Source organism: Capra hircus, chromosome 13 (assembly GCF_001704415.2).
Source record: "Capra hircus breed San Clemente chromosome 13, ASM170441v1, whole genome shotgun sequence".
In the NCBI taxonomy this organism is placed as follows: domain Eukaryota; kingdom Metazoa; phylum Chordata; class Mammalia; order Artiodactyla; family Bovidae; genus Capra; species Capra hircus.
Window position 1 is genome coordinate 46,541,756 of NC_030820.1, and position 27,403 is coordinate 46,569,158.

The 27,403-nt window shown below is 43.1% G+C and overlaps 1 protein-coding gene across 2 annotated transcripts; it reads right to left on the minus strand.

The window, feature by feature from the left end:
• RASSF2 (Ras association domain family member 2) lies at positions 2,340-27,403 on the minus strand. Of its 2 annotated transcripts, XM_018057361.1 has the most exons (10): positions 27,314-27,403; positions 25,786-25,861; positions 23,387-23,538; positions 17,823-17,911; positions 11,508-11,668; positions 8,125-8,226; positions 6,289-6,340; positions 5,659-5,780; positions 4,144-4,241; positions 2,340-3,003 (listed from the first exon to the last, which is right to left on the minus strand). In XM_018057361.1, the coding sequence occupies exons 1-10, from the start codon at positions 27,370-27,372 to the stop codon at positions 2,934-2,936; spliced, it is 981 nt and encodes a 326-aa protein (XP_017912850.1). In that variant the 5' UTR covers positions 27,373-27,403; the 3' UTR covers positions 2,340-2,933. The 2 variants fall into 2 exon arrangements, with proteins under 2 accessions (XP_017912850.1, XP_017912851.1); XM_018057362.1 differs by lacking the exon at positions 4,144-4,241.

Here is a 27,403-nt window from a genome sequence, read left to right on the forward strand (position 1 = left end):
ACATCACCTGGAGGACTGGATCCCCTTATCACCAATCAGATAAACTCAAGTTTTTCCTTCATTTGATCACCTTATAACATAAGCTCCGGGAAAAAGATTAAGTTGGATGAGGCTATGTTGCTTTTCACAAGTGAGGGAAAAAACCCTATAAAGTGGCCCTTTGTTCATCACACGATTTCAGGTTCACTGCACACAATTACATAAATGCACACAAATCTGTCCAGGAGTTCAAAGCTGCAAGGCCATGTGATACCAGTGAGAAAATACAGCTCTACATCACAGCAGTGTCTCTATTTCAAAGAATCTTTCCAAAATTCCTGATTGGGTTATTAGTACATGAGAAATGATTTCTAAACAGGGTAAGCCAAAATGGAAAACTGGGGTCTGCATTAAGTGGAATGTATCATGTAAGATATTTCCCTTAATTCCACCCCAATCCCCAATCTTTAAAAATACCAAGTCTACCCCAGTATCACTTTCTCAGAAAGTGATCTGGCAAATTGACATTTTGCAACATTTCCATGTTTAATACTATCAAAATGTTAGTGCAAATTAAAGAGAACTTTCATAAACCAAAATAGCTGTCCAATAAAAGTTAGTCATTAGTAATTTACATTGTGGAAAATTTTTTCCCAAGCCATTCAAGGAAGATTATTATTAGGGCCAACAAAGGCTTTGAACATTCAAAATAAAAATAACCAGAAGAAAAGTTTTCCAAGTCATTTCTCAAATGCAAAATTCAGGAAGTATGTTTGCATTCACAAAACTGTTCTTTCCCATCTGTAACAAAGGAAGCCTCTCCCTGGGCCCCTATTATTTTCTGTGCATTTTGCAGAAGCCCACTGAGGAGGCTAAGGCCCTCCTGATTTCCAGTCCACCCTGCACAAGGCTGGTGGATATCCCCACAGAGGCAGTAAGCTTAGCAAAATGACAGGTGGCAGCATACCATCTTCTCGAAAGTCAACAATGAAACCACAGCTGTAAGCCATCTAAAGAGGTCTTTCTTGGAAGCCATAGGGGCAGATGGGGGCAAGGGTGCCCAGGGCAGGAAGAGCTCTGCTGCAAAGGTCCACTTTCCTTGCAGGCACAGATCAGTGGCTCTTCTTTCCTCAACTGCCCAGCTCTCCAAATCTTCAGAGAGGAGGTAGAGAAGAGACGGGGAGTTTATTCCAACAAGGCTCAGACTCTTGCTGTTAGGAGCTTCTGGCCCTGCTTGGTTGACCTCCACAGCCAGCACCCTGTTCCAACCATCCATCTAACCCTCTTCAAACAGTATCAGCTGTACTGGGGCTGAGCTACTTGTCAGTCTTCCCAATGGGGGCTCCAAGGGACAGACTCTTCTTGCCCTTTCCCCTCCGTTGGAGTCTCTCTAAATATCACCCAGGTAGCTGCTCAGAGAAGCTGAGAGAGAAGCTCCATCCTAACTATGCACCATCACAGGGCAGCCCAAAAGGCATCTCTGAACCCCATACTTGGTAAACAGCAGAAGTCTTCATTCCTAAGAGTCCATTTCCACATACAATGTGAGAGCAACCTGCAAGAATATAGTGGTTGGAAAGTTTAAAGGCTTGACTTCAAACATAGGACTTCAGCTCCGAGTGCAGGAAGACTCCTTGATTATGTGCAAATAGACTGAACTTACAGGCACCTGTCATTCTACAAGAAGTCTTCACATTTCCCTAAGGAGGGGAAATTTCCCAGCCACCCAAGACTAGGCCCTGATCTCGCCAGCCAGTCAGCACCTTATACAAACAAGTGAGACCTGTTTCATAAGACATTTCTTTCAACTCAGGAGGCACCAAAGAACTGGGGTCAACAGCTTGGCATGCTGAGAGAAACATCAGGCTCCCCCTATCTCCAAGAAGTAGCTAGGGAGGCAAGGGCCAAAGAAGGGTCCATTCTTTACTGGCATCCAGACAGATACATCCTTGTTATTTAGAACAATCAAAGTTTCCAGTGTAAAAACCTGTGGGCTTATTGCATCTACCCCACTGATAGTTTATCTTCTTTTTTTTCATCAGACCTGCCTTGAGGGCATGGTTTGTTAATTAATTTGTTTATTTCCAGGGATCTCAGACTCTCAGATCCTTCTAGGCATACAAAGAGAATATCTATTAACACAGTGAAAGTGAAAGTCACTCAGTCTTATCTCCATGGACTGTAGCCCATCAGGCTCCTCTGCCCATGGAATTCTCCAGGCAGGAATAATGGAGTGGGTAGCCATTCCCTTCTCCAGGGATCTTCCCAACCCAGGAACAAACCCCGGTCTCCTGTATTGCAGGCGGATTCTTTATCATCTGAGCCACCAGGGTAGCCCAAGAATACCGGAGTGGGTAGCCTGTCTCTTCTCCAGGAGATCGTCCCAACCCAGAAATCGAACCGGGGTCTCCTGCATTGCAGGTGGATTTTTTACCAGCTGAGCTACCAGGGAAGCTCCTATTAACACATAAATACCCCAGTTGGTGAGTTTGCTAGGCCTTCTTTTCCTTCTAAAGTTGAGCAGATATGTATGGTTGCTCCCTGGCACTTGAGAGGAGAAATCTTTTCTTCAGTCTGAAACCCCTCAGACTGGCAGTGACTTCTCTGATTTCCCTGCCTACAAGCAGCATATTTGCCAGCCTCAAGCACTAGTGCTGGGTTCTTGGAATTGAACTGCATGTGAATATATCATGTAGGCATGTGGATGTGTACCATATGAGCACACACGTGTGCACACACATTTTGGGTCCTCCTTATAATAAAAATTGAAAGTCCTCATGAGTGAAGCAAAGGAGCAGGGAAAGAAAGGAGAGGGAGTTGCTGGCTTCTCCATTGTGGTTTGAAAGCTGGAAAGATTTGCTTTTAAATGTTTCCATGGAAGGCATCCAGCTTCCTGTGAGTCTTCTCTGGCAACAAAGGCCTCCGCAGCATCTGGATCCCCTTCTTCTAGTGGCTCAGATTGTTGCTGGGGTCTCAGCTATCTCCTCCAGCCTCTGCCGAATCATTAGGCGGAGCACAGTGTACCTGGGGAAAGAAGAGCTGCAGTGGAGAGCAGAAGGCAACACACTCCCTCTCGTGACCCTCCCCACCACCTGCGGGACCAGATGCGTCAACCCTTTGCTTCTTTTACTGGCCCACTCTTGAACCACTTCATTACTTGTGTTCATTACCACAACAGGATGAAAGGGCTGAAGAGGCTCACTCCAAACTATTATAATTATTTTATAAGTATTAGAAAATCTGACAAAGAATGAGAAGGTGAAATAACATGAACAGTAATAAGGTTCCCTTCACTGAGTGCTTAATATGCTTAAGGCACTATACATAGAGGATTACATAATCCTCAACTAGGCTGGACCATAGGAAATTGCCATTATTTTTACCATTTGGAGGAGCCTACAAAAATGGCAACTTCATATGGTTCAACCTAATATTAGCATCTGCATTTTGCCAAAGAGGATATAGTAACTACCAGGCATGGAGGTCCATGGCTTATTGATAAGTACTGTTTTTTATACCTTTCCTGAATTATGGCAATTCAGATACTGGACTGGACACTATTATACAGAGTGAACATGGCTTTGCACTACACAGCAAAAACTATTTTTAAAGTTTGGCATAGTAAGTGCTCAATAAATGCTAATTGCTATCATACTAGTTATCACTTTATTCTCTAGTGGCAAGAAAACCTCAGTTGTTCTGCCATATCTGTGAAATGTAATCTATTTTGTGACTAAATATGACCAAAAAAAAAAAAATCCTTCCTAGAACAAAGTTTTAGTACTGGACTTTTCAACTCAAATGCAATTTCCAGAAGAGATGTTTAAAAAAAAAAAGGAGGAAAGATACAAGGAAGGGATTTTAGAGGTACTCTGCTCAGATGAATTTCCACTACTGAGACAATCTTCCTAAAATCCTCAGAATATTTTTATGTCCCATATCAAAATGAGAAGTTGAACAAGAAGCAGAAAGACGAACACACCAACACAAGTTTCATGTCCCCATCTGACATATGGCATTGTCAACAGGAAGTCCCCTGAACAAAGTCCATAAGACCCAGATCCCGGCAGCAGCTCACGTAGCCCCTGCAGGGCTCCAGAACAGAGCCTTCTCTCATTGAGGCCTCAGGAGAATGCAACCAGCCACCCCAGGGGCCATGCTTACTTGCGCATCAGCTTCTTGACTTCCCTATCTTCTTCCTCTTGGAGCTTCTGAATGAAGCTTTTAAGGACAGGCATCTCAAACTTTATATACTGAGCCACCTGAGGAGGAAAAAGTAAGTCTGGGCTATAAGACCCCTATCAGCACTATTCCAACTTTTTTGGGCATCTCTCTCATGTTAGGCACAAAGGCTTGGGAAATCTGTTTCTGTGCTAATTCATGATTTCCTCAAAGACAGAAACCAAGTTTTATTCTTCTCCAGGTGGGCAAAGAGTCCATGATAAAGATTGCTTTATCTACATGATATTTAATACATTATCTCATGACTTCTCATTTTTATCTCATGTATTCAATAGCACGAGAGGTAATGTCAAACACAGAAAAGCACTTTCTGTTGATTCAGTCATGCAGAGAAGATTGGAACTCATAATATTCAATAAACCCCTCTGATCTCCCCTAAAAGAATTTAAGGAACCATGCTCAGAATGATGACTTATGCCTCAAGCCTCAAACAGGTATCCAAATGTGAACTTCCTCCTGAGAAGCTGTAAGTGAGAGAGTGGCCCCTACCAGCCACTCCTCCTCCCTCACCCGAATCCTCACCCTGCTCTATCAGCTTCTCCACGTGAGAAGTATATGTCTTCACCCTTTTAATGTTGGGCTCAGCTATGCAAGTTGCTTCGGCCAATGGAACATGTATGTGGGTGTGATATGTGTCAAATCCAAGTGGGGGCTTTAAATGAGCTTACATGGTTTCTTGCACTCCAGCCATCTGCCATAGGGAGCATACCTAAGTAGCCACTGCCTCTGAACCCTTGGCCTCTGAATAAGACACACCATGTAGTTAAAGTGAAAGTCACTCAGTCGTGTCCTATTCTTTGTGACCCTGTGAACTGTAGCCCACCAGGCTCTTCTGTCCATAGAATTCTCCAGGCAAGGGTACTGGAATGGGTTGCCATTTCCTTCTCCAGGGGATCTCCGCAACCCAGGTATTGAGCCTGGGTCTCCTGCATTGCAGGCAACTTCTTTACCATTTGAGCCACCTGAAGTCAACCCACATCTAAAGCGGAATGACTGCTACCAGCCTGGAGAATCCTGATCAAGAAAGTAAATGTTTGCTGTTGTTAAGTGACTAAGATTTGGGAATGTTTGTTACTATGGCAAAAGCAGACTAATGTGCAAGGTAAAGATCTCAGCTAACTTCTTGAAATTGCTTAGAAAAGGTTTGCAGAAATTTTTCAGCCCTTAAGTATACCAAAAAGCCTCAATAAGTTTATTCTTTCTATGGAAATCATTTTGTGCCTGAGCATTCTTCCAATTAATTACCACAGGACACACCTTCAGCCTAGCCTCTACATTAACTTTCCTTGGCCCCATGATCATTACCATTCAAGAAAATCTATTATTGAGAAATAGCAACAAAGTTGGGCAAAAAAACCAAGCTTATAACCCAGTTATCATTTATCCAACCCACCCACCACCCTCCTGGGACAGATGTCGGACTGAAAAGGGACTCACATCATAGGTAACTTCCTCCACCTGGTCTTTTTCCATAAGGAACACTTTGGAGACCTGCTCACATGGGCCCTGGAGGATCCGGGCAATCAGAGGATAATCCGTGTTCTTCAGCTTCTGTTTCTCTGGAACCACACACAGCCAAGAGCAGCTCTGAGTTGCCTGAGGTCTTTCTCACTGTAAGTAGCTGTCAGTGAGTAGCCCCTGAGTTAAATGGGCTAAATGGACCAGGCACCTTAGGCGATGCGGCCACACAAGTCAGGAAGACTGATTTGTAAATGAGAGATTCAACAGGTATTGTTCAAAGCAACCGCTGCCGCTCCCCTACCCCTCAGCAATATTTCCATGCCTCAAGCCTTTTGAAAGATGCTGCATTGGAGAAAACAGTTTTCTCTGTGCTTTGAGAAAATCCAGTTCCTTTTTTTTTATAGGCAGTTAGGTTTTAGGGTTTGTTTACTGACCATATATGGCATTCCCCAGTGAACTTACCCAGGGAGCCCACCCGCCTTGAAGGCAAACAACATTTGGAGGTTTCCAAAACTAAGAACTAAGCAAATAAGGGAGAGATTCTGTTTTTAAATGCTATTTTGAGTTAATTAAAAGTTTTAAGCGCCTTGTGTTCTTTATACTTACCACCGCTGGTATGGACCACATACAATGCAAACTCCTCTGCCGAGTTCTCAATCTGAATCAGGAAGGAGCAAAAGATACTCACTAAAAGCATACATTACACATCTAAACTGTGGCCATTTCTTCTTCTTGAACACTGCAAAGCTAAATAAATGACAGGCTCTTTTGAGGGGAGGATTATTTATCTACAGCATTAAAAGTGATGAGGAGATGGGGCAGGTAAGTAACTTTATTAATAATAATAGGTAATAAAATAGGTGCTAATATTTATTGCACCATGCTAGACACAGTTCTAACAAACTTTACATGTTTTAATTCATCTAATACTCATGAAAATCCAGTGAGAAGTAAAATGCTGCCTGGCATATTGGTAAACAAAAGATGTTACAGACATCAGCGATTGCAGGCACCTCCAATGGTGAGCCCGTGAGTCCAGATGAGGACTCAGGAAGGAAACAAAAAGTGCTTGCCAACTAGCAGCCATTGGACTATAGCGACTCCATATGTGACCCCAGAGGAAACTTAGGATGTGAAAAGACTGAACTCTGGCCCAATAGCTGAGGTGCATATCAAAAGAATGACTTCAGTGAGCCCAGACACTTGCATCCTCCTATACCTAGAAAAACTCTTTAATTCCTTAACTTGAGATATCTGATTTTCCTTTAATTCACAATAATCTTTTGACATTCAGACTACTTGCCCTTTGTTGGAAAACTATGTATTCTAGCTCCCTCCTTGTCTCCTTGGAGCAATTTTCTCAGGATTACTCGAGATGCTGCCTCCAGGTCTTGAAGTCCTAAGAATATCCGCCAAACATAGCTCTCACTCACAGACTTAGATTGCCTGGGGGGAGGGATAGTTAGGGAGTTTGGGATGGACATGTACACATTGCTGTATGTAAAATGGATAACCACCAAGGACCTGCTGTATAGCACAGGGTACTCTGCTCAATATTATGTGGCAGCCTCGAGGGGAGGAGGGTTTGAGGGAGAATGGATACATGTATACACATAACTGAGTCCCTTTGCTGTTCACCTGAAACTATTAACAACATTGTTAATTGGCTATACTCCAAGACAAACTTCAAGATTTTGTTTAAACAGAAAAAATACATAGCTCTCAACTTTTAGATTGTGCAATTTTTTTTTTCTGTTGACACCAGCAATGGGTGCTCTCAACCTCATTTTACAGATGGGGAGGCAGAAGCACAGGGATTTTCAGTCACTTGTCCAAATCATCCAACCAGCAGATGATGGATGGAGATTCAAACCCAGAGGCCATGCCTTAAACCACTAGGAAACACTGGCTTCTATAAAAATAAGAATACCTGGTTTCCAAAAGACTTAGAAGGTGATGGTGGAACACATACAGAGTAACAAGACTTTTTAAACACCATGCTCTAAAATTTTCACATCTACTGAAGACTGATTTTTTAAAGTAGCTTCCCTAAATGCACAGAAGTCAATATGTACATGGAGCCCTGATCCAGTCATCAGGTCTGGGGTCCTTCTCTGGTGGAGAAGGATCTGAGGGGTGGTGCTTCCCAGGCTTCAGTGGTATCAGAATCCCTGTAAGCCTTGTTGAACAGGTTCCCTGGCCTCTCTGAGTTCCTGTTCCAGTGGGCCTGATTCAAGGGAGAGACCTGAAAACCTGCTTTGCCAACAAACTCCCAGGTGATGCTGATTTCATGGGCTCTAAAGAACCTAAACCTTCTCTGCCCAGTGTCCTCCTAACCAGGCAACACACACTCTCCATAGCTCCCACCTCTACACCTCTGGGGGCCCCAAGGCACACATGTCACTGTCTGAGACAGCCAGCAGAGAGAACTTGCGAACTTGCCTTAAATTTGTTGAGCAGCAACTTCAGGACCTGTGGAGTCGTCATGGTGCTGTTGATGCGGACATTGGTGATGGAGCCATAAGCTGGCGTGAACACTGATGTCTGTTAACAGAAGAGTCTGACTCAGAGTGGATGTACAAGAATGGGGCACTAAAATCCAAGAGACAAGGACAATGGCACTCAATCTGTGCTTCCTGAGGGTCCCCTGCCCCTAACAACCTAGAAGTATCAGGCTTTGAGTTCAACAAAGAGCCCTGGGTTTTGCCTAGCTCAGGAACTTGCAACCACCCCACCATAGGAGGCTGGAGGGATCTGAGCTTGCCAATTGGCAGGCCTGGGGAGGGAAAGAGGAACAGATAAGGGAGGCCCTCCATCCAAACAAAACACGCACAAAGCACTTCCACTGCAACTTCAACAGGAGGAAGTCTGTGATCATCCTTCCATGATGCAATTGTTTCTAGGGCCAGATTAAAGCCAAGTAGCAAGACTGAAGGAGGGTCAGCTAGCTTGGGGTCTTGAGGCGGGAGATAGAGGGGCCCCAGGCTGAACAGTTTCTCCCCATGGGTAGAAATGCCTTAATAGTAGAAACTCCATAAAAGCAAGATGATGGAGGAGGCTGGGCTCTGCCCAGATAAGAGAAAAAAGACCACATATTTCTCAATCTTGAAGTTAAGGAAAGAAAAAAGAAAGTGAAGTTGCTCAGCCGTGTTCGACTCTTTGCGACACCATGGACTGTAGCCCACCACTCCTCTGTCCATGAGATTTTCCAGGCAAGAATACTGGAGTGGGTTGCCATTGCCTCCTCCAGGGGATCTTCCCAACCCAGAGATCGAACCCGTGCCTCCCGCATTGCAGGCAGATGCTTTACCATCTGAGCCACCAGGGAAGTTAAGGAGACCTCCCCAATTGTACATGTGCAAAAAGGCTCCTTGGAGGTCAAAAAGGGAGGGGGTATGATGTCAACTACCCACAGGCCTTTCCACTAGAATCTGAGGCAGGAGTTAGATGGGCCGCAGGCTAGGCATTTACAACTGGTCTCATGTTTGCATTTCACGGGCAGGAAAAAGTGGGCTTCAGGCTGGACACTTACAATTAGCCTCCTGTTTGTATTTCCAGAGACAGGAGATAGGTGGGCTCCAGGTTAGGTAAGTTTGCTCTCCCAAATGGAGTAACAGAAACAGGGTAAATAGGGAGGCTTTGTCTCCTATCTATTTACCTTAAGATAATAGTCATGACAGGAACAGAGATGGGCAAAATCTTGTTTGCATAAAGGATCAGGAGGCCATATATTTCCCATCTTTGAGGCAAGGGAGACACTGCACATGTGCATAAAGGCTCCTTGGGGGACAAAAATCAGGAGACAGTGCCAGGCCATGATGAGTCTTGCTTCTCCCAGGACGCTTTCCTTCAAAATCCATCTTGTCTGAAAGGTACATATGCACGTAGGGGGAAGGTCTTGAGACAAATTAGCCAGGGTGGCAAAACAAGATGACTGGCCAGGTGGAAGACAAAGACCCAAAAGAACTGCCCTATATTAAACACCTCTTTACTATGCTCCTCCTCATTAGGGAGGACACCCACACACTTTCTCTCCAGGTGTGCATCTCTGCCTTGCTTCTTTCTCATCTAAACAAACTGTTCCTCTGTGTGCTCTCCCACATGTTGTTGTGCTATGTCTCTAATAGTAAACTCTGTACTTGCATTTAGTTTTTGCCTCCATGATACATGCATTTTTCACTAGGAGCAAGAGCCAGGGAAAAATAGCTTCCAGCCTCTAGCCCTCGCTGGTCTGGTGGCTAGGATTCCTGGGTTTCATCCAGGCTATCCAGGTTCAGTTCCTGGGCAGGGAATTAAGATTTCACTTCATGCTACTGTTCACTGGTGCCTCTCCTGATCAAATCCATCTTGGCTAAGAGATGTGCATGCACACAAGGGAGGACCCTGAGATATATCAAAGACTGACTCAGAACCAGGCAGACCAAGATGACCGATCAGAGGAAATCTAGAAGAACTGTGCCATAAAAGTGATTCAGACTACTGTGAGGGTGTGAACTTCTCTCTCTGAGCCCTCCAGGGTGTCTATCCACACATACTGTACTCTTTCTTCCTAACAAACACTTTACTTGCTTCCCTGCTTTCTGCCTGTAGGTGGAAATTCATTTCTACACAGTTGATGGGCCAAGGCTTTGTCACTGGCCGCTGGTCCCTGGTGGTCTAGTGGCTAGGATTTAGCAATTTTCCTGCTGCTGCCCGATCTCAATCTCTAGCCAGAAACCAAAACCCTGCTTCAAGATGCTACAGGCTCAGGTCACGTGAGACCAACCTGAATTCTGCAGCTCTATTTCAGGGCAGCCCTTTAACTCACAGAGAAGTCAGGCCCCATAGCAGCTGGAGGCACATGGTGCAGAAACAGAGTAACACGTGGACTGGGGGTAAAGGGGGTGATTCTGATGAGGGTTGTCTATGGGTCATCTCACATCTCACTCACTGAGACAGGAACAAAGTGGGCGGGGCACAACCATTAAAAGAATGGCACAGCCATTGTGAACAGGATACCACAAAAACTGGTTGGAACCTACTAGGTCCAAGATGTCAGCAGATTTGATTTCCAGTAGACCTTCACCTCCATATGTACTCATTGTAATACATTAGCATCTAAATGACCCACTCACAGGTGCCATGACAGTTCTGAGGTCAACCATAAGAGGCCAAAAAGTGGGTGGTACCCCAATTCATGGAAATCCCCATCCCTTCTTCAAGATAGTTAGAATATTCCTCCCGCTCATTAGCCTAGGAAATTCTCCACCCCATAAAAACTAACCACCCCCATAGCCCAGGGCTGCTCTCACATTCCCAGATGACCCATTGTCCTGGGGCCACCACTCTCCTTTCAAGATGGCCTGCATTCTGTCTGTGGAATGTGTATCCCCCAGGGCTACACTCTCTGTGGAGTGTGTTTCTCCCAGCACTGCCCTCACTTTCTCAGGTGACCCCATGCCCTAGGTCAACACCCCCTTCTGAGACAGCCCACACTCTGTCTATAGAAGAATGTGTAGCTCTCTGAATAAACCCGCTTTCACTCTACTGTGGCTCACTCTTGAATTGTGTGAAGCCAAGGACCCTCATTTGGTGGCCCATCCCAAAGGACTCACCTAAGACCTAGGACACAGTCATCTTCTCACAGCTTTTCCTACACCACCACCGCCTAGGGGGGCTCTTGTTCTGGAGGCCCTCATCTCTAACAGAGCCAGCAGCCCACCCACAAGGCGAAGACTGAGTGGCTTCCCAGGTGGTGTCTGCAGCCCTGATGTGGCAGTTGCCCAGGAAGGGGTCTTGCTCCCACTAGGGCTGCCCCATGCCCCATGCTGCCCTGCTTCCCCTACCTTGTGGTTGTAGAAATGGCCGTTGATAGAGAAGCGGTGGCGTCTGATTCGCCGCTGGTCGCTGGGTGTCCTCACATTGCCACGACGACGTACCCCAACATCACTGCGTGTGCGCATCAACTGTGGGGTGTCTTCCTGTAGGGACTTCAGGCCCCTGGAGTCTGAGATGGAAAGAGGAAATGAGCTCTGAATGCCTAGACCTGGGATGTGGCAGTTACAGTAACTTCTTGACCAATGCTACAGTATGTACAGCTTCCCCAAAAATATATTTTATAAAAATAGTATTTCTTGCTGGGGAAAAAACATGATACATAATTTACCAAAAAGCAATACAGTGACAAAGTTTAGAGCACAGACTTCAGAGCCAGACTCCCAGGCTCAAACCCCAGTTCTACCACTGCCACTGTAGGGGAGCAAAATTTGCCACCCCAAAATGTCACTGGTCTGCTGAAAATGATCAAGACCCAAAAGACTGATAAATGGAACAATACCTGCCATATCAGTAAACAAAGGCTATCACCGTTATCAGCGACTGCAGTCACCGCCGATGGTGAGCTGGTAAGTCCTGAGAGAACTCAGGAAGGAAAGAATACCTGCCAGTTAGCAGCCATCAGACTGCAGCCACTCCCTACGGCAACCCCCGAAGAAATTCAGGAAGTGAAAACACAGGATATTTGCCTCAGATAGCTGAGGTGCATATTAAAAGAATGATTTCACTGAGCCCAGACTCTTGCATTTTCCCATATATAGAAAAGCACTAAATTCCTTAACTTGAAATATCTGGGCTTTTAAAATTAACAATTATCTTCTGATTACCTGTCCTTTGTTGCAAAACTCCTAAATATCTTAGCTGCACACCACTGGATTCTTTGGAGCAGCTCTCTCAGTCTGGGTTCCTTGAGATACAGCCTCCCAGGTTTGAAGTCCTAAAAATTCCCTAAAATTCTTAATTTTTAGGTTGTAATAAGTTTTCAGCCAAAAAACTCAGGAAGAAACTGACTTTTCCCCTAACTGTCAAGGATTTAAGATAGTAGGCCTATTACAGGCCTAAAGCTACCATCAGAGACATCTACAAAGAATATGGGCTAAATGTGGTAAAGGAAACAGAGATCAAAGTTCACCGCATGTCACACTGTCTTTTCAGGGCCAAGCAAACATCTGTTTACCAACCATTGCTTTTCTTTTTTTTTTTAAATATAAATTTATTTATTTCAATTGGAGGTTAATTACTTTACAATATTATATTGGTTTTGCCATACATCAACATGAATCTGCCATGGGCGTACACGTGTTCCCCATCCTGAACCCCCCTCCCTCCTCCCTCCCTGTACCATCCCTCTGGGTCATCCCAGTGCACCAGCCCCAAGCATCCAGTATCATGCATTGAACCTGGACTGGTGATTCATTTCATATATTATATTATACATGTTTCAATGCCATTCTCCCAAATCATCCCACCCTCACCCTCTCCCACAGAGTACAAAAGACTGTTCTATACATCTGTGTCTCTTTTGCTGTCTCGCATATAGGGTTATCATTACCATCTTTCTAAATTCCGTATATATGCATTAGTATACTGTATTGGTGTTTTTCTTCCTGGCTTACTTCACTCTGTATAATAGGCTCTAGTTTCATCCACCTCATTAGAACTGATTCAAATGTATTCTTTTTAATGGCTGAGTAATACTCCATTGTGTATATGTATCACAGCTTTCTTATCCATTCATCTGCTGATGGACATCTAGGTTGCTTCCATGTCCTGGCTATTATAAACAGTGCTGCAATGAACATTGGGGTACACGTGCCTCTTTCAATTCTGACCAACCATTGCTTCTCCATCTCCATGTGAATTGCCTTCCTCCCCTCTGAAGTCCCCAAATACTACCCAGTAAGAGGCTGGCAAGTATTAAACAAAGGGGAAACAAAGTCATCTTAGGAGAAATTTCCCTGTATCTTTGAGATGCAAATGTCCTATCTGGTCTCCTCATCTCTACCATCTCTTTAAAATGCAAATTTTTTAAAAGGGTAAAGTAATTTAGAACTTGACTTGTTTTCCATAAATATTAGTAAAAAAGGAAGAAGCCTTTAAAATTTTTTCTTATTCTAACTGTCATTTACAAATTAGTGAGTTCTGTATTGTGATATCTGATTCATGACTAAGTTTGGAAAATAAAGTATAATATTTCTTATTGTGTCTATGTGGATATGTGTATATCTCAGTAAGTGTCTTTGGATATTATTGTTAAGGTTAATTCATAAAAGAGCTCTGTTTAAGTTGCCTTAAAGAAAAGTAAGTGCTTACAAACCAAACAATTCTAAATACAAAGGAAATTAAGCTAAATTAGTTTTAGGTTCAGTGAACAGGAAAGTATTTAGTATTAAATTAATATCTTATGTTAATGTTTGTTTGTTGATCTAATTAATATAGATATGTCTTTGGAACCATCAATATTAAGTAGCACTCTTTCACTGTACCTAGTTTTAATAGAGGTTAAAGGAAATTCTGTTATACCTGTGGCAAATTTGTCAGCAAGAAAAAATAACTTGATAACTTTAGCTAAAAATCATTTAAAATAGTTTCTCCATATTTTGGTAACTATTATTTGTCTCTTGGTTTTCACTAGAATTTAAGATTTTTAGGAGTTGGGAATTCTAATTTAAATATATAATTAAAGCTACTGAAGACAATAAAACATTTTATGGTAGAATGTGTGAGGTTAAGAAGGCATGAGGAGGGACTTCCCTGGTGGTCCATGTCCCTGCCAATGCAAGGGACATGAGTTTGATCCCTGGTCCCAGATCCCATGTGCTGCAGAGCAATTAAGCCTGTGCTGCACAACTACTAAGCCTGCACACCTAGAGCCTGGCTCTGCAACAAGAGAAGTTACCACATTGAGGAGCCCACACACCACAACAGGGAGTAGCCACCACCACCCCCTACCATCCCACACTGCAACCAGGGAAAGCCTGTATGCAGCAATGAAGATCCGGTTAATAGTGTTAAAAAAGACCCAGTTAATAAATGCTAAAAAGAAAAAAAGAAGGTATGAAGCATGAGATTACATTTTACTGAGAAAGTTTTATACAAGGTCAGGATTAACTAAATTTAGACTGAAGTTGACTAGGTAAATGGATTTTGTTACGTAAACTAATATAAGGCTGGAATTTGATATATCTCTTTCTATTAGAAGTGCTCCTTTTTGGTTACAGTTGCATGAGTTTCTGGTCCCTTAGTTGATCCATATTTGCTTTCTTTTAATCATTTGGAGACTTTGGTTAAATGAATAAATATTGTTTCATAGTGACCTATTGTGTTTTAAAACCGTTTTGATATTTTTAACAAACTTTTCTGACTAAAGCTTTTTTAGCCTCCAGCTGACTCTGGGATACTTCAAAAGAACATCTCTGAGACATTTCAAAGAGGAAGGTCAAACTAAGTTTATCTGATATGTTAAATTACTTCAAAATCCTTGTCAAATGGTTGGAGAAGAACCTTAGGTTATAGTGTATGGATAAATGCCACTAATGTAGATATTCCAAAATTTATGTGGAATCCCTAACATCTGATATGTCCTGATATATTATCTAAAATGTTATATCTCACAGAAATAACCAAGTTTCCTGCTAACTGCATTTTACTCAAATCTTTAGGCTATTTTAAGTTTTGTACATGGACTGATGAATATGGTTCATAATTTTATGACTTTGAGAAATATACTAGCTTTAATTAAAAAAAAAACTTTTATGATATGACCTACAACAAGTTTATAAAGTATACGTTTGCAAACAAAGCTGAAATATTTCTCATTTTCTATCTGATCCAACCAAAATTTGGAGGCCCCAGCTGGCTCTCCTGTGGACTTGATATTTTATTGCAATTGGACTCCCTGGTGCTTCAGATAGTAAAGAATCTGCCTGGAGTGCAGGAGACCCAGGTTAGATCCCTGGGTTGGGAAGATCCCCTGGAAGAGGGAATTGCTACCCACTCCAGAATTCTTGCCTGGAGAATTCCCTGGACAGGAGACTGGCGAGCTACAATCCATGGGGTCACAAAAAGTCGGACAGGACTGACCAACTAACACTACTACTGGTTATGCTAATCATCATTTTAATTATTCTTTTTTCCAAGTTGTTTGTGCTTTGTGTCTCCCTGCAGCACTATGTCTTTGTTAATGTTACTAGCTGTGTTACTTATATCCTGTCTTTTTTACAAGATTATTGTCTCTTACAGTACCGAGTGTGTAACCAGGCCTCCAACAAAACTATGGCTAAACATCTTGAGGCACAGACCACATTTATTACATACAGTAATTGTAATAGTGTGATTCTAGGTGTGGGAAGAAGCAACAAGGGAGAATGTCTCTTGGATCATAATTAGACAGAAGATCTAAATGATCTTTTATTACTGACAGGGCCTAACCAAAAATTTAGCAGCTGGAGTGGCATAGCAAGAATTCTCGCCTGATCTTGGATGGGCCTCCCAGCCAGCACCATGCGACAAAGTTTGATTATGAAATGTTTCCCAAATGTTGGCCAAATTCCTGACCAAGGGGAGATCAGTCATCAGCAATTGCAGCTCTCCAGTGTGAGCTGATGAGCCCTGAGGGAACTCAAGAAGGAAGGACTATTTGCCATTTGCAGCCATCAGATTGTGGCCACTCCCTATGGTGAGCCCTGAGGAAACTCAGGATGTGAGAATAGAGGATACAGAGCCTTAGTTAACTGAGAAGTATATCAAAAGAATGATTTCAGTGAGCCCAGACTCTTGTATCTTCCCATATGTAGCATGGAATTCCTTAACTTGAGATGCTGCCTCCTGGGTTTGAAGTCCTAAAAAATTCTTGCTGAATAAAACATAACTCTCAACTTTTAGACTGTGAATATTTTTAAGTCTACAAGTACAAAGAAGGCACTTTCCAAAGGGGAACAAAAGAAGACAAATCTCAACATTTGGAACACTGGCACCAATGGTGAACACTCCCAGAAAGGTCCATCTGATGAAGCAGTTAGAATGGTCATCACCCCCTTTCCACAAGACTGTGGAACAGACATTGACAGTGGGGGATTATAATAGGGAAAAGCCAGTTTTGATTCCATGTTGGATCTGTCTCTGACTTTACCTTTGTTTTTGTTATTATAAAAATACATAATGGCCTGCCTCAAGGAAATCTGCCCCTCTGTCTAACTGTTAAGCTAAAGTGGCTTTGTTCAGTTCACAGGGAGACAATCTGACCCTGCCCATCAGTTGCAGAATAGTTGCAGAAAAGATGAATTTAACACATCCTCTCCTATATTACAAGATAAATGGCCTTTGTACTGTATGTCCTCACCTTCTCTCCTTCTCTGTTCTACAAAAGCAACTGGAATCCAGACCCTGATAATATGGGTTTTTTGGAGACACTATTTTGCCATCTTCTCAGTCTATGGCTTTCTGACTCATATTCTTTGCCTCAGCACCTCAGCTTTCAGTTTATTGGCCTGTTGTGTGTTGGAGTAGAATGAGCCTGGACTCGGTAACAGGTAGAGAAAAATGTCTTTCTTTCCAACATCATATATCACTAACCTCTCTGTGCCTCAGCTACATCACCTATAGAAGGGGTTAATAATAGCATCCACCTCACAAGATTGTTGTATGGGTTTAAATAAGTTGATTAATTGAAAGCACTTAGAACAGTGTCAGGCACAGGATAAGCATGATATAAGGACTTGCAAGATATTATGAACTGATAATATCTATCAAAATTACAAATGCACACAGCCTCAGACCTAGAAACTTAATTTGAATGAATTCTACAGACACCAATGTGTGAAATGAGACATGTACAAGGACATTGTCTACACTTTTGTTTGTCTAAAGACTAGAAATGACTTAAATGTTTATCAATAGGAAGTGATTAAATTATTTATTCATACAATGAAATGCTGCAGAGCTGTAAAGATTGCAGAGGTTCTTTCTGGGTTTGTATGGAACAATCCTCAAGACAAACTAACAGAAATGGGATGTGCCAAATGCTACCACTTATATAAGAAAGGGAAAGAAAAAAATGACATCCAAACATTAAGCTTTGTTGCTGTGTATTTCCTTATGTTTGCAAAGAATATCTTGGGAAGAAAGCCTTCAGACTGCTTCTAGGGAGGGAAAATCAGCAGGTGGATGAGATGTGCAACTTTGAATTCTTTTTTCTTAATAAGTTTTGAATCTCAAACCATGTGAATTTTATATTTCCAAAAAATAGGTAACAGTATACAACATTCATCACATCAGTCTTCACACAGGTGGCCCCAAACTGGAGGATCCTCCCACCATGCATGTACCTGTGGAGCTCAATGTCTGATCACTCTCAGGCAGGGCATCCACCTCTGAGATTGGAATGTTGGGCATGGTGAGGGGCTTCAGGATGGTACTGGAAACAAAAACAAACAAAAGGTTCAGCCCCTGCAGAGGAACTCCCTCAATCCCACCCCATCCCACTCATGCAAAGGGAATACTTCTGGGGATCATGCAGTAGGTGATGAAGGACATGGTAGGCTATGCTGAGGGCCTCATGAGGCTGGCCCAGCTCCTGAGCCAAACACTGAGCAAGGAAGGCGAATTCTGGAGGGAGAAAGTTTTGCTCCCAGCATTTGTAGCAACATCAAGCCCAGGACAGAGAACAACAAAGAATAGCTGTGTGGTACCTGTGCTGGGTTTCTAAGCACCTACAAAGGCTATGCCTTATTTAGAAAACCCTAATAATGGTCATTTATTTCTAGGGACAAGATTCTAGTACAGACCCATTTATGTTGGAGGAATTACTCAGAAATTTCTTCTGGAATCTAACAGGAATGGAAATTAATAGGTTGGTTGCTATGAGAATCAGAGTAACTACAGAGTGGCACTTATGGCAGTGTGCTCAGGGTTGCTGGAGAGAGGGTCACATGTAGGCAATCTGAGTTGAGACCTGGTATTGCCCTGATAACTGGGAAATAACTTCCCAAAGCTCAGAAGGACAATGGAAGAAGCTCAGAGAAACACAACCAAAATCAACAGAGGATTTGGCTAGAAAGGAGAATCGTATTTGACCAATTAAGACCTTCCCATGGTGAGAAGAATGTAGGTGCCCTGGTGAAACCAAGCAAGACCCTATGGGGGCTTCCCAGGAACAGACCCCTGCATCCTCTTCTTATTTGTTAAAAAGCTTTAGCCTTCTAGGCCTTCTCTGAGTTCCAAAAAAAAAAAAAAAATCAGAGACGTGAGAAAATGCAGAAACAAAGGAAAACAGCCAAGCAAGACAAAAAAATCATAGTTTAGCCATAAAACAATTCAAGAACCTTTAGTTCCTCCTCAGGGGCTATAGATAATATCCTGAGCCATACCCAGGAGATGTTTTGCAGATACTGACTCCTCCACCAGGTATATGAAGTTAACTGCATTCTGACCACAAGCAGGTGAACCCCAAACCAGTTGGAACCAGATAATGTTGACTCCTGAAGTACCGCCTAATTACCTTACCACCAAATTAATGAGAAGAGCATCTACCACCCTGCAACAGTCTCCCTCACTTTGCCTTAAAAACTCTTCCCTGAAAGCCATCAAAGAGTTCAGGTCTTCTGAGCATGAGCTGCCTATACTCCTTGCTTGGACTTGCAATAAATGCAGCACCTTCCTTCACCATAACCTTGTGTCAGTAAATTGGCTTTACTGCATGTAGGTGAGCAGACCCAAATTTGGTTTGGTAATACTACGACTCAGCAGAGACAGGACTTACAGTCCAGGGATGATACTTTTTTGTTTGTTTTTTTGCCACATCATGTGGCTTGTGGGATCTTAGTTCTCTGACCAGGGTTTGAACCTGAGCCCTCTGCAGTGAGAATATGAGTCCTAATCACTGGACCACCAGGGATGATAATTTTAAGGAAAGACAATTGAAAATTGAACATCTAAAAGAACTACCTGTTGTATAGTTATAACTTGTGGGCATCTGAGCCCCAGAATGAAATCAGAGACTCTCAGGAATGGTGTACACTTGGCACCCACAGCAGCCACTGCCTACTCCCTAGTCTGAAACCCTCTTTATTGCCCAAGCAGAAACTGGTCTCAGCATGTTTCTTTAAAAAAAAACAAAAACAACTTTTTATTTTGCATTTGGGTATAGCCAATTAATAATGTTGTGATAGTTTCAGGTAAACAGCGAAGGGACTCAATCATATATATACATGTATCCATTCTCCTCCAAACTCAGCATTCTTCTTAAAACAGTGGTCCAGGCATTCACTTTACTATAGCAGGCACTGGAATAACATTATTTATCATTCCTGAAAACTCTGTCAAAGTATTTGCAGGTTTGAAGAAGCAACCAAGACCAGCTTGATGCCATAAGGAAGGGAAAAGAAACAAGTGTACAGCTTGAAAGACTTTGGAGTAGGCCAGCCAAAGGCCACATGGTCAAATGGAATTTTAAAAACCATCTCTTTTAGGGAATGAAATGTAATACTCCACGGGCTAGGCTGGTGCTATGGAATGGGTTTGGCCCACTTGAAACCAAATACAGTGAAAATGCCGAAAGCAAAGAAGAGTATGAAACTGCAAAGTTAGATGAAACCAAAGAACCTTGACTGGACCTCTCCGCGGCTCCCCCCACACCCCCAACCCCAGCACTGATGGTACAAGCAAAGAATTTCCTCCTTAAATTCCCTTGGAAATAAACCAGATCAGCTACAGGCTTTGGGCAACATTGTAGATTTCTCTTAAATTCAGCCAAGTGCTCGCTTTGGCAGCACATATACTAAAATTGGAACGATACAGAGAAGATTAGCATGGCCCCTGCGCAAGGATGACACGCAAATTCGTGAAGCGTTCCATATTTTTAAACAGATAGGAGGCAAAGCCCAGAAAGTGGACAGTGACTCAAGTAAACCTCCTGAAACCCTGACCGACCCTCCTGGTGTCTGTCAGGAAAAAGTAGAAGAAAAGCCACCCCCTGCACCCACCATAGCCACCAAACCTATTAGAACTGGACCAATCAAACCTCAGGCGATCAAAACCGAAGAAACAAAATCTTAAAGTCTGTGGGTTATTGCAGAGGGTAGGGGAAGGGAGAGGGGAAAGAGGGAGAATGAAGTTAGACAATGCCGTCAGCCAAAGGGGTAAAGTGGCCTCTGACATTATCCTGTCCAGAGCTTGGAGGTGCACAAGGGACATAGGAGCAATTTACACTGACACAGAGCTGCTGCACCAGTAAAATGAGGCTTTGCCAGCTTGCACCTGCTGTATAACGTGCACTCTGTTGACGGCCATGCATCTTCAGCCAGAATTTGTACATGAATCCGTGCACACATTCCTTGAGTGCATATAATGTAGAACTAAAACCCTTATGGTTAGATGACACACCAGAAATATGAGGGAAATAACACCACAGAGGAATAGCTCAGCCTGAACAATGTGATGGTCCCAGCTAAGACATCAGGTGTGGTTTCCCTCACGTTCTTGGAATATGGTTATAGCATTTATGGGCTTGGTGGTGAAGAACAGAAGACAACTGGTGCTGGATAGAGGAGCCCTATTTTTTATTATGGCAGCTTGCTATTTTTGTAACATGGTGATTGAGTTGAACACAATCAAAGTACAGTAACTGATCTCCCCTTCTTCCCGGATGAGTGAGCAGATGATGAAATATTGACATCAACATCCTTGAACATATCTAAGTGGGCAGTGTTTGGCTACTGCTTCTGTTTGAAATGATGCTGTGTTTTGGTTGTGGCCCAAAGCTTTGAAGTGCTACTTGGCATCTCCTTTCTTCCATGAAGCTCTTAACCATTCAGACACGATGGAGTTGGTTAAATGCTACTTAGGTTGAGTCCTGCTTGCCTCTCTTCAGTCATCTTTGTATGAATCCAATGGTTGGGTTTTGTTTATTTTTTTAAACGGTTTTTAGCTGATGTTCATGAAGAGCAGTTCCTAGAACTATGCCAATAAAGAAAGGAAATCCTATCTAAGAAGGTGCATTTCTGTACCAGAGCTGTGTCATAACCATCCTTTGGGCCCTCTGCTGGAAAAGTAGAATCAAGTCTCAAATAATGCCTTTTTAATTATATCCTCTAGCATTCTAGATGTAGGACAGTACTGTATCATACCTCTGTGAATGTAAAATATCTTGTACCTGCTCTATGATAAGTAGTAGTGACCGTGCTTTATCAGATCTGTTTTTAATGTTATTCTAGAATGTTTTCTTTCCAGATGATGATTGAGAAATGTAATTTAAAAAAAAATGGTGCCAGGTACCACAACAGTAACAGAACTTTGCTGTTTTCTGAGGTTTTGTTTTTTTACTTTTTTTTTTTTTTTAAATGGAGTGTGCTGGATGTCTCTATAATTTTGTTCAGATGACTGCAGAACTTGGAAAAGCTGTTGCTGCTATTGATGCATAACATACTGCTATTGGTCTTTTATATAAATAAATAAATCTATATATATATACATATATATATAATTTGAATTTTTGGAAACTTTAGCTGTGCTGTCAACTTTGGAAAAAGTATCCCAGTTGTACCGTGTTGGGTTGGCATTGTACAGAAATTAACAGCCATATTGGTCTAGAAACGTTAAACATAATTTTTTCCATTTGTACAGGGGTAACACACTGTATTAAATACGTAAGGTCTTATCTACATGGGTTTGATTACAGAAACTAATAAAGTATTCTCTAAAAAAAAAAAAAAAAATTCAGCCAAGAAGAGATTTGGCTGTGGAGTTTAACAAAATGTTCAATAGGGCCAACAGAGAGGGCTTGGTTCTCATTTAAAACAGAAAAAAACATCACTGTGGTTTTGGCTGGGATTTTGGTGCATTCCACCATGCTCTGGCCCCAAGGCATTCAGCATTAGCAAATTTTAGGATGGAACAAAGGGTTGTCACTTTACCCTAAAAACTGAAATCCCAGATAGTAGGGATTTCCCTGGTGGTCTAATGATTAAGAAGCTGCCCGCCAACGTAGAGGGCATGGGTTCAATCCCTGGTTTGGGAACTAAGATTCCTCATGCCGTGGGACAACTAAGCCCATGCATCACAGCTACTGAAGCCCACACACCCTAGAGAGTGTGCTCTGCCAAGAGAAGCCGCCTCAATGGGAAGCCTGTGCACCTTAGCTAGAGAAAGCCTGCACGCAGCAATGAAGAGCTCATGCACCACAAGGAGACCCAGCACAGCCAGACACACACACACACAACAGTAAAGAGGGTGTGCCTTACTAGACATACAGAGCTACTCATCTGGCTACAGGAAGGAACAGGCTTAGTCTCCACAGACCTTCTAGTGGGAACACGGGAGAGGGGACCTCCCAGACCATCACACCACCACCCAACTCCAGGTGTAACCTAAAGGAAGCAGAGCTTGCTTGGCTGGCTTGGTCAGGGCCTGACATGCTTTCTCCACTTTAAGGTTCCTCTAAGACACAGAGAGCTTTGGACAGAAGTTTTGAGCCCTAAATGACTCTGGGGTGTGGTCACTCTGTGAGGAGTGGCCCCAGTCGGGAGGGTGCTGAGGCACTGGGTGTCCTGTCAGAAATCTGCAGACTGATGCTGGCTAGCCACTACAATACTCCTCAGAGAGGTAGGGTCTCCACCAGCGATGGCACGCTGCTCACTCAAGCCTTAGTGCTTCTCCTCTTGGACTCAGCATCTCCCTTCCTCACTCTTCCGTTCATTGATTGTGGTGCCAGGCCTGGAAGCCCAGTAACACCAACATATGCCCCTTTCTCCTCATTCCAAGTCTAGAGCAGGGGGGAGTGGGAACGGGAGCTTGATCAAGGCTTGCTGGAAGAAGGTAGCCTTTACCAGCTTGAGAACACATGCAACCCCCAGATACCTCTGGTAAATCCCCAGTCCTATCTCTCTTTACTCACCCTTGAGCCCCCAAGTTACAGCCAGAGTGCCAAGAGGAAGAGGATGGAGGGGGGCGAATGCGTTCATTGTCATCCTGCATCTGTAGACGAATAGGCCGGCGCAGTCCCCAGGAGATGTTCAGCAGCCCCTCCACAATAAACTCATCTTCCTCCTGCCACAAAGCAATTGGATAAGTCCAGAAAAGTCCCAAAGAAGCCAGCACCATGTTGTTTACGGTAAATAACAGTTTTCTTGATGTGCCCAGGTAGGTGCACCCAAGTTATAGTCACACCTCAGCTCTGAGCCACTCTCCAGGCTCTGAAGCTGAGCTCGAAGGTCCGCACATAGTTGCCTCAAAATTCATAGACATGTGCAAATTCTAACAATGGTTTCTTTGTTGTTTTTTATACTAATGACTTTAAAGAACGATAAACATATTTCTTAAAGTATGTGAGAAAATAGCCTGTTATTCTTAAATTCTGCTAACAGAAGCAAGAGCTAAAACCTTGAATTAGCTATTTTTCCCCTCCCCTACTATAGAAAGTGATGTGTCTTTCATTATAACATGTTTAGCAATCTGACCCACTGGTTGATGATTTAAAGTAACATTTCCTCAAGTTTGTTCAACAGAATACTAGCTCATCTGGCAAGATGAACTGTTACCTTAAAAAGAGTATCAAGTGATCGTGAGTTGGGAGATGATATGTTATCAGATTTCTTAACAGCAGAACTTCCCAGGGCCAATAATTAGCTAATGTGCTACATAATAACTCTCTAAGAGGTGAATAAATTCTGCAAGAATTCCAAATTTATACTCAAGGGTTGTTGATTGATAAGAATTTAAATGTGAAGGCCTTCTAAAAATATCTGATGTTTTAGTCAAAAAGAAATGGATCTCAGGAATCACCAGACCCTTGAGTCATCTATAGGACATATCTCAGAAAAGCTGTTTCAGAGAAGGTAATGGCACCCCACTCCAGTACTCTTGCTGGAAAAATCCCATGGACGGAGGAGCCTGGTAGGCTGCAGTCCATGGGGTCTCTAAGAGTTGGACACGACTAAGCAAATTCACTCTCACTTTTCACTTTCATGCATTGGAGAAGGAAATGGTAATCCACTCCAGTGTTCTTGCCTGCCATCTATGGGGTCACGCAGAGTCAGACACGACTGAAGTGACTTAGCAGCAGCAGCAGAAAAGCTGTTTAAGGACCAAAATCTTGCTACTGATCCAGCCGCAAATTAGTAGAAGGTTTGAGGACAGTGCCTAAAGAGTCAGGTCTTCTTTCTAGAATCTCAGCAAAACCTTTTGAACCCATGTTTTTATAAGCAGGGTCAAGACCTAAGGTCTGGGCTATTGGCTACATCTTCAGGACAAGCCCCATGAAAGAAGATGACACATGCTCAGTGAACAACCAATCTGGGTCCCAAGATCATCCTTAGAGAAGGAGGGGGTAATAAAAGAAGACAGGAGAGGGGTGGAACAACTTTAGGGTGTTTGGGGATCTTAAGGAGAAAAGCATTATTTAAGCACAGGTTACATGTATGGTCTTCTAAGTGGTCAAGGCTGGCATCAATACTTTATACCACATGATTAGAGGGCAGAATTTAACCCAAAGTAGGACTTTGCCTAAGCGGTGTAGTTTGAGGAACATACTAAAAGCCACGACATACTATACCCAACCTGCCTGCCTTAGTAGCTGAAATTCTACCATCTGATATCTGTCTCTACAGATTAAATCAATATGGCTTGATAACCTGAAAATGTGTTTAGAAGGGTGTTACATGTACCTTCTTATCAGCCAAGAACACTTGAGCATAAATTATTCTACCAGGCTCCCATATAATTCACCATCTACCCGAAATAGGCTTTACAGAAATGGATACAGGATGGGGCTGGGGAAAGACATATGGATAACAAAAGACATGCTAAGAAGGCATTCTAGGAAGGCTGCTGCAGCTGTGGGGAAAAGCCGAGTTCCCACCCAAAGCTTATGTAACTTGTCCAGATTGCTGCAACAGCACATGGGCCAGATGTGCCAACACAGAGGACAGGGTGAGGTTCCTGAATTGCCCAAGAGGAAAAAGGTTGCTTGAATACCATCTGAAATAGTCATTTCATGAAAGCATCCTTTTGGAGGGTCCTCCTTCTGAGGCTAGTATTAGTCCAGCCACAGGAATATCTCCAGAACAGAAAACATATTCTTTTTAGAAAAAATCTGGGCCCGGGGTGTACTTTCAAAGAACTCTAGGGACTCCCAATAACATCACTAACATTGAGAGGCTACTCACTGTGGCAAGAGAGGCAGAGACCCTTTTGGTGAGGGTGACATGGAGACATGGAGACCCAGAAGACATGGAGACGAAGACTGGGCTGGCTGCTAGGGGAGGAGCCCCACAGATCTTCCCTGTGACTCCTTACCTCACGATGACGGAGCTGCAAATTTTGGCCTTCATAGTACAAGTTGTAGGTCTTCAAATGCAGGAGAAGTTCATTCCTTAAGAGAAAAATACAAAAGGTGTCACAATCTCAGCTAAAATCACTTATAATGCAATTACTCCCTCTTTTTCTCACCTCTAATCTGGCCTTCAGTCACTCCAGTCGGGGTATTGTCTACATGTGTACATACACACAAATACACACCCCCAGAGTGTAGAACCACACATCTTCCATCACAAACTTTCCCAGGATCAAGATCAAGAGTAAATACTACCTAGAACAGACTTAATGTAAGGAGCAACTCCAGAAAACCAAGGCAGGTCTGGTCTGCTGACAAAGGTTAGCAGCTCTCACTACATTTCTCAAACCCAAGCTAAATATGCAAGCCTTGTTAAACCGCAGATTCATAGAAGCAAATGCACTGTAAAGCCCATACACAAGGTTTCTTTAGCCTCTCCACAGACTTTCCTCTCTCACACATGCTGTGAGAAGACATTCACTGCAGACCTTCATGAGACTCAGAAACTCCAAGGATTTCAGGAAGTTAAAAAGGGAGAGCTCTGGGCCCCATTGACTTAGGCTTCACTGACATACCTTTGTTGTTTAGTCGCTAAGTTGTGTCCAATTCTTTACAACCCCATGGACTATAGCGCACCAGGCTCTTCTGTTCATGGGATTTCCCGGGCAAGAATGCTGAAATGGGGTGCTATTCCTTTCTCCAGGGGATTTTCCCAATCCAGGTATTGAACCCTTGTCTCCTGCACTGCAGGCAGATTATTTCCCGCTGAACCACACGGGAAGCCCCTACCGTAATATTCTGCATTACTTTTCTAATGTACTAATCTAATCTACTCTTCTTCTCTCCTTCAAGAGGTGCTTTTGTCTCTTTATTCTACGTGCTTTTAGTTTATAAAGACATTTTTTTAAAACCTTACAAGGCCTCTAAATACTGGTTTCCAAGTTGTTCCCTTGGGAGCATAGCTCTGTTAATACTAAACATGGAAGACAGAGCATGTGACACCCTTTGTGATCAGAGTGAGAGCTGTCAAACCTGAAAATGCTCTGATCAAGTTTTATCTGAAAGCGAATGAAGGGAGGCCTGGGAGGAGGGAGGAGCTTGCGGAGAAACTGAGGCGTGCTTTTGCCTCTTCTCAGGCAAGAGGCAAGGGCGTTCTGTCACTTTAAGTCCAGTCATTCAATGTAAAGATTTGGGGCTGTCACAACCAACTCCTCCTCCTAGAAACTCTCCAGGACATCAGCTCTTTTGAGCCTCTAAAGGTACTATGTCTTGAAGACCCTCTTAAGTTCACTCTGTATGGCCAGGCTCTGGGGGCATGTTCTTTAACTATAGCAGCAAACTCGCTTGATGCTCCCATCAGTCCACACGCAGTTGCTTTCTCCTTCTCATACACAGGAGCTCCTCTTGTGTACAGAGGAGCCTCCTCTCCAGTGGCTTCCATCCACATGGGACTAGCCACTGCAAAGACAACACCATAGCAAAAAACCTTACTTGGAAATGTATTTATCTTGTCCACATGGGACTAGGGAAGTTTGGTGATGGTAGTCCATTCTTCCTTTCTCTTTTCATCAGAAGAGGCCT

Coding starts and splice junctions, on each gene's coding strand:
- RASSF2 (XM_018057361.1), bottom strand. CDS start 27,372: ATGGACTACCATCACCAAACTTCCCTAGTCCCATGTGGACAAGATAAA. Junction 25,862..27,313: donor CAAGATAAATACATTTCCAA/GTAAGGTTTTTT, acceptor TTTTCTCTTAAG/GAATGAACTTCTCCTGCATT. Junction 5,781..6,288: donor TGTGGTCCATACCAGCGGTG/GTAAGTATAAAG, acceptor GTGTGGTTCCAG/AGAAACAGAAGCTGAAGAAC.